The following is a 12,216-nucleotide window of genomic DNA, read 5'->3' as shown; positions in this document are numbered from 1 at the left end:
GTTACGAGTTACAAGAAACCTGAAGTATTGTGGATTGAAACTAGGGGTGCTGCAACACTGAGTTACACGCTCAGGCTGCCTCTTTTTTGGAGATGGGGACTTCTAAAATTTCCCAGGTTGGCCTGCAACTTGTGTTCTTCCTGTCTCAGGCTCAGGAGTAGCAGGGAATATAGGCATTACGACCAAGGCCAATTAAACTTGATGGTCAAGGTATCAATATTCTAGATATCTCAGCAGACTAGGGAAACTAGCTCATTGGCTTGGATTCTAAAATCTGTTTATAATTTTATTATAATGGAATTGTTATAATTTATTACAGTATGCTCTGCTCAAAACATTTAACATTTAATTCTACTAGTATTGTAAGGACTAGTAGAAATAGGAAAATCTCGTAAAAATTTCTTGATGGGAAATTTACTAAAAGCAAACCTGAATATATAGGCCATAAGAGCATAAGCACAACCATATGGGAGGATATAACCAGTCTCTCCCTTCATATATACTTTTTTATTTTCTTGTTATACCTTCCCAAAACAGACATTCAACAGTGGTTAGAATGGCCATCTCCCAACATTAAAAAAAAAGAAAACAAAAAAACAAAAACAAACAAACAAAACTGCACCCCCCAATGGGTGAACAAAATAAAGAGGAATAACCTAGAGTTCAGCTGAGTAAGCCACTGTGCAGCCTTAAGTGGTGAGGTCTTCCAATTTCAGAGTGATGTGTCTTCAACTTGTATCATCATTTTAGTGGAAAACCATAATTTAATTTTGGTGAAATGAGATTCATCTCCCGACAGGATTAGTAACAGCATTCACTGAATTTCACATTCTTCTTTTGTGAACTGTGAAGAAAATGAATGGTAGCTAGAAGATCAATGGGATTCCAGCTCCAGCTGCAGATGGAATGAAAATATACTAGACAAAACACCTATATTTTGATTTACAAAGCTAACAGCAGTTTTAAATCTGCAACTTAATTACAGACCAACTACACCACAACCTTTTCAAATGGCAAAAATACAAAAAAGTGTTACAAAAATATTTCAGAAAAAGTGCATAGTCTAAGTGCATAGTAAATAAAAGCACTGAAAATATCTTGCTAGATAGAGGGAGTTCAGCTTGGAAAATTTATTACCAAAGCTAAATAGTTTTATTTTACACAAACTATACTCAAAAATAGCTTTATGAGACTGATTTCTGGCTAAAAGTATCAAAGGGTTTATTAGTCAAGAAACAAATACCTTAACTGACAGGGTGTTTAGAAAAGAAACAAAGAAGCTACCTACCCCAAAACTTCAGACTTACTAAGATTTCTTCAATACTATGGAACTAACATAACCCTTAATGGCAGAATGTGGCAAACATGGAATTAATTATTGCTAAAGTATTTTCAAATAAAAACAAAAAAGGAAAAAAAAAAAATCCCAAAGAAATTAAACTTGACACAATCTGACCACACACGTCGATTTACAATTTCAAGGTTATTTCACAAAACACCTACATGTACACAATAGGCTCCCGGCAGCATTTTTTTTTTCAGACAAATGTACTTTTAATTTATCCTGACATGCTATAAAGGAATAAATTACACTAAAGAATTATCATCAGTAAGTTTCCTTTCTCTTGGGTCAGAGAAAAAGAGAAAAGCGCGCAAATAAGACTGAAAGAAAGCGCACGCACACAGGTAACCTATAGAAGCAGAGGGGAGTGGCTAGATAGAGGGGTCAACAAGCACTTCACATAGTCCAACTCTGTTCCAAGGTTTAGAATCAACTGCTTATAATCATTTCACAAGTATTTTAAATAAAAACACCTTGTAGTCAAACCCTTTAACGCTTTCATTCTTACTCAGAATCAGTCAAGCTGTTAGTTAGTGGCAGCAGGAGTTACAATGCCAAGTTCTGGCAGCTGCAGTACTAGGTATTGTGCCTGCAAGTCATTAAAAAAAGAAAAAGTGAAAGAATGCCTTTCCCTTCAGACCAAAAGAAAAAAAAAAAGGAAAAAAAATGAGAATTTGTAACACTATATCTTAATAGACTTGCAAAGGAATATCATGTAACAAATGGCTTAAAGTAGTCTATCAAAAAATTGGGGAGACTTTTATTTCATAGTGAGTCAGCAAGGCATTTTGTTGTTTTTTTAAAAAAAAAACCTCATTTCCTTACAGAAACAATTTTTAGTTTTTAATGAACTTGTAAACAAAAAAGCTCCCATTTCAAAATAAAAACAAAATCCCAGATCGTATAGATGTTTACAGTGATTACATTTATCTAAGCAACATACATACATGTTCAGTTGTAAGATGTTAACTAAATTTCTGTGACAAATATGCTTTTTTTTTTAATACCAAGAACATTATAGAGTTAATGCAGAGTCCTAAGGATAATCTAGTAGTCACTAAGTTTTTCTTAAGTCTTCACTTTAGATGCTGTTATTTCTAGCACAGTAAGCAGGCAGAGTCTTTCATATGCTCAAACACTGGAATCTTTGGTTGCTACCATATCAGGTGGCTTGCAAACAAGAAGCCAACCATTTAAAGAATGTTTTAAGTGAACAACTTGCAAACCCCAGGGGTGGAAAAACCCTAAGAATGCACAATTGTGAGCATTTACAACCATCACAACTGTGGCTGAAGACTGTTCATGCCGTTCTTCTGAAATGAGATCTCAAAGCAGTATAGTTCAAAATGAAAGGTTTTAACAAAAAATTGGCATATGCACAATTTCTCCACCAATTTGAGTGTCAACCATTTAACTTTTCCACTTGAAAAAAATTAATAGAAAACCGGACACCATGTTTCACTATCTCAGTTAATATTCACAATTACAGCGGCTACAACTCATGATACAGCATCAACAATGCTGCCCAGAGCCAGTTTATACTGAAATTAAGTTCTTTACACCAAGTAAATGGTTGTCCACAACCACTGGCTAGTGTACATATGAACTAAAATTTCTAGATTTGGGGAGAAACAAATGCTGCTCCAATCATCTGCTCTGCTTCTTCTGTTCTTCAATTCATGCTTAGAAACCTATTTAAAAAAATCAAAACAGAAAAAAGAATGTTAAAATTTCAAGCTATAATAAATTTGAAACTATACCGAAAATAGAGGAATTGCAGGGAACTGGGACAGTAAGCACTTTATAGTGGTTCATGCTATTTTTATCTATTTGAAAATCACTAGGCTCAGTTTTTAAAATAAAAAACCCATGACTCTACAAGTACAATTTTCTGATTTGGATAACTACGAAGGTATGGTGTATTAGAGAAATACTTGTTATTTAAATAAGCATGTTCAGTTCACTCTTTGGTACCTAACAACATATTTTTGTTTTCAAAAATTTGTTGAATAAAAAATAGGTTCCTTTGCCTCAACAACTAGACAGAATAGTTTTAATCATATTACGAGCATGAATTTTTGTATACATTATTTCTGATATGAATAAGGAATGAACCAGGTACAACAATGATTTTTTGGGGTGGGGTTCTGCTACTAAGATACATTCTCAGTCCTTTTCATATATATTTTTTGAGATGGGCACAGGGTTTCTCTAATAATATGTATACAGGTGTAATTATTTGAGTTGTTCCACTGAGCAGACCTAAGATTTCTATACAGAAACCTTACATAGATCTTTAAAACTTTATTTTCACATTGTATTAAAAAATGATTTCATGGCCGGGGGCGTACAGCTCTGTGGTAGAACATTTGCCTAGCATTCCTGAAATTCTGGATATGATTCCTTAGGACAAGAAAAACAAACAAAAAAGATGATTTCATCACTGATATGAAAAATGTAAACAAGCCAATTTGGGGAGGGGCCACTTCATTTACTTCTCAATTTCTCTCTTCTGAACCCATTTCCATCTTCCCCTCAAAGGAGATACCAACCCTTGGGGTTTCTTCATAATAGCAAGTTTTAATACAAGAAGCCAGCAGGTCATAATAGGCTTTATCTATGGTTTAAGGCAAAGAAGATATATGCTTTGTCTTAAACATGAAACTCCCACATAAGCACTTTCTCCTCTCACTTATAGCCACGCTTTGTCCTTTGCCTACCCCCTTCTAAGCCTTTAAAATGACCTGACAGGTGACCATGTTTCTGTCCATCACAAACTGCTCATCTTCTCTTATATTTGTCAAGTCTACCTCCAATGGGTTATAGGAGATAAATAAAATTACTATCATTTACTTTTTATGGCAAGTATGCCTTTGTTTCTTTGAACTACCATTTAAACATTTATACATTGTTTCTTAGTAGACATTCTTTTGTTATCAAGGAGTTTTTTTTATTTGAGGGCGGAAACTTCTTCATTCATTTGATAAATATATCTGGTAAGCCAAGAGGAAAAAGATGCTTTCCTTGTCTTTCTTTTACTTCTTTGTCTCTCCATAGTTCCTACAAAGAGTAGTTACTAATAGTTGTTGTTGCTTGAGTACCAAGATCACAGGAAGCAACCAAAACTGAAGGATAATGAAACTGAGAAATATTATGTTTGATGCATGCTATTAAATAGGATTAGCAAGGTAAACAAACATACTTAAAAGGCTATGAATCAAACCTTAATTAGATCTAAACATCTAACCATATTCTGTGACTTAATTCTAATTTTGAAGATAAGAAGCTACAAAAGTTAAGAAACTATGGATTAGCTCAATAGAAACGACCTCTATCCCATTCAGGATTTGTTTTTAGGTCCTGCAGTTATTCTTAAACATGATTCAAAAACAAAAACCAAAACATTTAGATAACTACTAAAATTTGTGGGTTTTCTAATTTCATTGTTACACTGACTATTCCCCCAAATGTTTTACAAATGGAAAACTGTAGTCACTAATGAACTAAAAAGGAAATGTAAGTTGCAATGTTGTCAAAATAAGAAAACACTCTGTCTTTAATAGGAAAACTCTAGATAAGAATTTTATCTGTTCAGAATTGCCAGGTCAACAAATGATTACAACCGCTTAGGGTTTGGTTAAAGGCTGATGTAATAATCTTCCTGGTAGAATATAGCAACAGCCAGATCGAGCTTTAACTCTTCATATGGGTCAATGGTAGGAACAACCCACAGAGTAATGTTTCTCCAGTGAATTGTCCTAAAATGTTACTAAAGTAGGAAAACCTCAATAGAACATTCAGGAGGTATCCAACATCCAAACTTCACAAACTAACAAACATTCTTTTCTTGAGCATGTTTTAGTCCTTGGTTTTTATCTTGCAGATGGGGTAGCATCTCTTGGCTTCCAAAAGTTCAAGAACACATGTTCACTGTAATATCAGTTAAAATGAGGAATGGGTCCCTTTGTCCTAAAAAAGAGGGGGGTGGGGAAAGTTCACAAAGAATTGGAGGATCAGTGTGACCATTCAGGAGTTAATAACTGCATTTAAATCTTCAAATGGAAGAGTTTTTGCTTATATAGAACTATATTTTTGTGTGTATGTGCATTGAATCCAAGAGTGCTTTACCACTGAATCACAACCCCAGACTTTCATTTTTTTTACTTTGAGACAGGGTCTTGCTAAGTTGTTGGGACTAGCCTTGAAATTGTGATTCTCCTGCCTTAGCCTTCGAATTCACTAAAATTACCAGAGACTGATATTGTGCCTGCCTAATGAGAATATTCTACCCCTCAACCTGAAATCTAAAATTCAGGTTGAAGTCACTGAAAATGTCTCAGTTTTTGAGCTAGCCAGGAAACTAGCTCAAGGAGAAATTTCCTAAGAGTAAGGGTTATAAATTTGTGATGGAGCTTTTGAAATTTAGCAATTTAGCTTTAGAAATTTAGCACAAAACTTCCCCCCATACTGGGGATGAACCCCATGGAACTCTACCACTTAATTATATCCCCAGCCCGTTTATTTATTTATTTGTTTATTTTTCCTTTTATTTATTTAAATTTTTTTGGTGTGTGGGCGGGTACTGAGGATTGAACTCAGGGGCACTCGACCACTGACCCACATCCCCAGCCCTATTTTGTATTTTATTTAGAGACAGGGTCTCATTGAGTTGCATAGTGCCTCGCTTTTGCTGAGGCTGGCTTTTGATCTGAATTCTTCCCTATGATAGAAATTATTTTTGCAACAGATTTCTGAAGTTGTCGAACTTTAAAATACCTGTTATAAGTGAATCCTCCCCAAATGGTAGATGGTCTGTCTGCATTATATACTGCTGAGACATAACATGGGACTATTGATGTTCTAGGTCTTCTGACAACTGTGGTATCATCCAATCTGACAAACTTAATGTCTGAGAGGTCCAGCAAGCAAGCTTGATACATGGTTCCATATCACCACAAACCAGCTCTTAATACTCTGATCTTCATTTCCTGTTGGGTTATTATTTTCTCTCCCACTTTACTATCCACAGTGAAAAAAGGTGACAAAAATTTAAGAATTCAGCAAGAAGATGCAGTTTCCTGGTATACTTCTTTGGATTAAATGTATTCAGTCTCTCCAGGTTATTTCAAGGTCTTTCCCTGTGATCTGGATTACACTGCTGAATGACCAGCCATGTTCCTGGCAGCAATTGGTGAAGTCAGAAAAAGTTAAGCTAGATATAAACAGCAGGTAAAGCCCAGTAAACACTGGAAGGTAATTCAAGGAAGAACATGGACATGGTAGGTTGATGTGACGGGAAAATATTTCTAATCTTTGAGTGGCAACAATTTTGATATCCATTTATATTGCTATGATAAAACTGTGTTTGGTTGGGACAGTGCAGATGAGTTAAGATAGAGAGTAGAATTATGTGAGGATTCACATTTGCCTTCTATACTTTGAAATTCTCCCCACCAATGGCATTAACAGGATTTTAAACTTCCTAACAATATTTTCCTTTCCTTTACCACTTCTTCAATGTCTTGAACAATATTTTTCTGGTAATCACATTCATCTGAAGAAAAGGGACTAAAATGAATTCTGAAGTGAGTCAGGTATGAATTTGTATTTTTCTCTTATACATGAAGAAAATATAATCTTGTGGCACTATACCATTTAAAAACTAGTAAAGATCATAATAATCATTAGGAGAAAAGCCTTGTTTCTTGATTTTTTTGGTAAGTTTGGAATGGAGTATTTGAAAGACCTAACAAAACTATCTGTTTCATATAGGTCCACCTTAGCTGTTACAAGTGAACCCTCTCTAATAGGCAGATATGCCAGAGTTAGAATCTTTGAACATTCTAGTGAATTGCTAGAATGTTGGAATTTTCCATAGAAGAAACATGAGATAAAGATTTCCCAAAAATAACTACACAGAATACATTACTGCATTCCACCATTTCCATAATTTTTCTAGGAACAGATATTCCTACAATAGAAAATTACTTGCTGAAGATTCTTTATAAAACTGAATTCACTAAAATGCAAATCTATGAAAGTACAATTCCATGAGAAAATGATAAAACTAGATAATGTGATAGGGAAGAGGTTAACACAATAGATGATCTCATGTCACCTGTAGGCCAGCTATTTTCATGGGAGGGAGGTGTAGAAGAGTTGCTTGGGGAACCAAGTTGTATACACAAAAAGAATACAGATGTTTCCAAGTCAAAAGTGTAGGAAAAAATTCTGCTGTTTGTAGATGGCATGTTTTAGTAGCAATCTTTGGTTTAATGTTAAAATATATTACCTAGTAATCCAAATTTCTTTTTTGAGATGAGGGTCTTTCTATTTTGCACAGTTCAGCCTGCCTTGAACCTTGGGTTCAAATGATTCTCCTGCCTCATCTTCCTTAGTAGCTGGTTCTATAAGCATGTATGCCATTGTACCTGGCCTTAGAAATCGATCTTTTAAAGCAATCAATGATGTGATTATTTATTGAAAATTTTGATTTTCCAGAATTTGATAAGTCCATGTTTATGTATTAATTTGTATGACCACTATACCTAATGATGCTGTTAATGTTTCTAAGATTTTGTTACTTTTATGAAAAATAGCTACAATACAAAATAAGGATTAAACTTAAGTTTAATTACAATTTTTCTTTTTCAAGGAAACATACTAACTCAGTTGATCCAACTTCTCGTCTTTAAGACCTGGATAAGGCAGGACAAAAATTCTGCTTATTTATTGAGTAAGCGACACAATAAACTAACAATGAAACTAGCTCAAATAAAGCAATTTCTTTCTGAAGTCTGCTGAATGCCTGAAGTAACATGTTCTAGGTCAGATGAGATTTCAACTAATTTTGGGTCCCAAAACTGTCTCACATGATGATCTATTATCCCAGCTAGCTTTTGGCAGAAATGGCTTCATTTTGTATGAAATGAAGTGAAAAATACACTATTGGTGTCACATATAACAAGTGCTTGGTTTAGAGACTCTATTTGGTCTTACCTAAATAGCAGAATAATTTCTCAGTGATTCTAGCTACCTACTTCATTATGAAGCTCAAGGCCCTATGATTTATTATGCAATGATTAAGATACTCAAAAGAGGCTAAAGTCCCAACTAAGTTGCAAAGGCAAACAGCAATGAGAAAGTATTTGCGCTTGCCATCCTGATCTTAAATTTAATCACCTAAAACCCCCCAGTACATTAAATCTTCAACTTTGAATCTTTCTCAAATACAGAAAACAGGATGGAAGCACCTTAACTTCATTTTGGGGTGTGGGTGGGGGGCTGGGGATTGAACCCAGAGTCTCACGCATGCTAGGCAAGTGCTCTATCACTGAGCTACATTCCCAGCCACTTTTAAAACACTATATTTTGACCTAAGAGTCTTGCTAAATAGCTCTGGTTGGCCTTGAACTTGTATTCTCCTGTCTCAGCCACCTGAAAAGCTGGGATTATAGGTATGCACCACCATGCCCAGCTTCAACTTCCCTTCTAATAGATGAGCCGCTGGGATGAAGATGACATCAGTTAATTATAGTTCTTGAAAAGTATCCTCAGATTAGAATCTATTTTCAAATTATAACATTGTTTAAATACAACACTGAAAATATAGACCAAAGAGTAATCTATGAAGACTAGTAAATTCAGACTAGAGCAGTCATTCAGAAATTTAATAATTAGAAATGAAAAAACAAACCTTACCTGCCCACCACTTTTTCAGAAAGTAGGCAGGTAACAGGAGATAAGCCCCAAAAAGGGGAAAAGAAAAAACCATGAAAGTGGGAGTTGAACTGTGTGGCAACAGTGATTCGAAACAGAGCTGTGCCCTAACAGTTCTACTCCTTACAAGCGCTAAGATCAAGAAAGGAATTTGATGGGCATTTCAATGGCATTTGCCCCAGTAATCTTCAATTTGCAAGGCCTAACTGTAGGCTTCAATTCCATATTAAATCACAAGAGCCTGATGTTTGCAATATTTAAAAAACTGAAGCCGAAACCAAAGGAATCATTTTGAAATTAAGAACTTCTGTAGTAAAACAGCAACTAAGAGATTTACTTTTGTGATTAGGAAAGATACGTTGAGCTTTGCAGTTACTTGAGCATTTAGGAGTAAATGAGATGCTCTGCACCTGCGAAGATATATATATTTTGGCGGGCAATGCCAGACTCACCTCTTGAAATTAGATCATGTTCACAATTTTCCATTTTAAGCATTAACATGCAAAAAATCAAAAATAAAAAATCTTAACACTGTTAGTCTGAAAGAAAGCAAAATATCATGGATAACCAGATTCATTATTAAAAATCAACAAGTGTTAGGTCTAGGATTTTGGATTGATTGATAATACCATATTCCCAACACCAAATGTTTATTTTGGACAAGAGTTAATGAATGAGTAAAAAAGATGCAGTTGTTAAAAATGACCCAAAATCCCAAGAGAAATGATATAATAATATACACACATATATGTATATACAAATACATATACATATATATGAACAAGGACATTTGGGTTTAAAGTTAGTAGTCAAATTTTCCAAGGACGTCTTTTTTTAAAAAACATACAGCCAAATTTTTATGTATTTTAAAACCACCTCCTTGATCTAACACTGTTAAAATGAATGAATGACCCAATTTTGTATTCAATTTTTTCCCTGTAACGTCACTTGGTTCTTGGCTACTAACCTTTCATGTTACTCTTGGTTTTGTCAGTTTGCTTGCCTGTGGGGGTTTGGGCCTGTTGACCCTGCCCACTGGAAGAGGCTGCCTGCTGTGCTGCTTTTTGCTTTAACATTGTCCAATCAAATGTGTAGTCATATTGGTGGTTCAGGGTCCTAAAAAATATAAAACCACTTGTTAACTCATTAGTAAACGTCCAGTTAAATATCCCTTGATATTTCTTGACTTTTCAAGAAAGTGAGGCACTTTTTAAAAAATATGATTATTTTGTCTTATATGTGGTAACTTTTACAACATTTCTCTTCCTACGGACAACTATTTGTAATAGGAGGTATTTCCCAGAAGCAAGAATTGGTATAGAACTAAAGTCTGTGAGGGAGATGTCTGGGAAGCCTTGGGAAGACTTTTTTTTTTTTGGTTTAAAGGATTACTTCAATTCTTATCGTCTTCCAACTAAGAATCTGAGTTATAGGTACTTTGAAGGAACCTTGGTTTGGCACTGCTGCTACATGATCACAGTCCATTGCTACCTGATATTTTAATTTGGTACTGATAAGTGTTTTGTACCAAAGAGAATTTTAGGGGGCACTGACAGTCACGTATCTAATATAAATTGCAATGACTCTGGAAAAGTTAGATTCTACTTTGATTCAACCATCTTCTATCTCAAACTAAAATCATCTCAAATACATTTATACTACAAATGGACCAACGCCAACAATTCCTATAGAACTCAGTTTCTTAAATTTTTTGTTCATACTGGTTAGACCTCCCTTATTTTATCCAATTATCAAAATAGATAAATTAAAAAGATTTAACTCATTTCTCTTAAAAATACCTTAAAAACTGACCTGAAAAGGATGCGGAATAGCTGCCTCAGATACATGTAATCCGGGGCTTCCTCAAAGCGCAGCCCACGACAATAGTTTAAGTACATAGCAAATTCTGCAGGAAACCCCTATAGGTTCAAGAATTAAGACAAAAATCTTATTTTTGAAGATATGACAAAGTAATTATGACTCGGTCATCTCATAAATTTCAAAAAAATTCCATCATACTACCCACTTCATTATATTCATCTTTTTATATTAGATGAAATATGTATCCTTTTGTTACAGTACTATGTTCACAAACAATTCACATACCCTGCTTGTGAGTACCCTACCACTGATCTACCTCCATAGTCCCTCTTTAAAACTTTTTATTTTGAGACAGGATCTTGTCAAGTTGCTCAGAATAGCCTCAAATTTGTAATCCTTCAGTCTCAGCCTCTCAATAGTTCAGATTACAGGTGTGTTCCACCAAGTAAAACTGACTATTTTACAAAAGTTAGTGTATACCTATTTATGTATTATATTATAGATTATAACCTTATAGATTCTATTCATAGCAACCACTATGAATATTTGTGACATTTATCTAATGTAATATATTGATTTTTTTAAAAAACAGCCACTATCATATTGCACACATGACACATTCTATATGAAATTTGAGATTTCAGAGAAATAAGTGTGATTCAAGCTATCTCCTATATTTTTATTATTGGAAAATTGCTACTTTCTATTGCTATGATCTGTCTGCCTATTTCTCTATTCTATCATGTGCCAATTGCCGATATTCTTACCTTACTGACATCAGTTTATGTTGATAAGGACAGTATTTCTTAATTTTTCTCACAGATCAATAAAACTACCTGCCCTGTTAATTTTCCTCCATTTTAAAACACAGATCAGAAACTTTTAACAAACCAGATATAAAACAAAACATGTAAAATGATTTATGCTTAAGCCATTGCCAAAAGTAAAACTGTATTAACTTAAAGATGGCTAACAGTTTTAAGTCCTAGGACTGGAAAATAAAATGTTTGTGCTCATGTATCATTTATATTTTAAAGTAATTCTCATAATGCAAGTTTACCTTACACAAAACTTCAACAGGAGTGGACATCTTCTTTTCACTAATCTTTTCATATTTCTGTTTCTTTGTTGCAGCCTATGGAAAATAAGAATTAATACTTGATGTTCTTCTCAGTAACATGGAGAAGAACCTTTAATAGTTCAGCTTGCTAGGCATACAAATATAAACTAGAATCCCAGATGTGATATTAAGTAAAAATGGGTGGGGCCAAATTCACTTTAGATAAAACCACCTTGCCCACCTTTATTTCCATTCTTAAAATAAAATGAAACTC

The 12,216-nt window shown here is 34.3% G+C and overlaps 1 protein-coding gene across 4 annotated transcripts in view; it reads right to left on the bottom strand.

The window, feature by feature from the left end:
• Positions 1-492: 492 nt before the first annotated feature.
• The window catches only part of Csnk1a1 (casein kinase 1 alpha 1), a 42,287-nt gene continuing 30,563 nt past the window's right edge, over positions 493-12,216 (bottom strand). For 2 of the 4 annotated variants that reach the window (XM_046459996.2, XM_046459999.2), the window contains 4 exons: positions 11,943-12,017; positions 10,874-10,980; positions 10,029-10,177; positions 493-3,033 (listed from right to left, as the gene is read on the bottom strand). In XM_046459996.2, coding sequence (XP_046315952.1) covers positions 3,026-3,033; positions 10,029-10,177; positions 10,874-10,980; positions 11,943-12,017 — 339 coding nt within the window. In that variant the 3' untranslated portion in view covers positions 493-3,025. Of the gene's footprint in view, positions 3,034-10,023; positions 10,178-10,873; positions 10,981-11,942; positions 12,018-12,216 lie in introns of those variants that run through there. The other 2 variants (XM_046459998.2, XM_046459997.2) reach the window with 2 other exon arrangements.

Source organism: Marmota monax, unplaced genomic scaffold (genome assembly GCF_021218885.2).
Source record: "Marmota monax isolate L192 unplaced genomic scaffold, Marmota_monax_Labrador192_F-V1.1 WCK01_AAM20220418_F8-fsc00006, whole genome shotgun sequence".
NCBI lineage: Eukaryota > Metazoa > Chordata > Mammalia > Rodentia > Sciuridae > Marmota > Marmota monax.
Note: the sequence above shows the minus strand (reverse complement) of the source record. Positions and strands in the feature narration are given on the sequence as shown.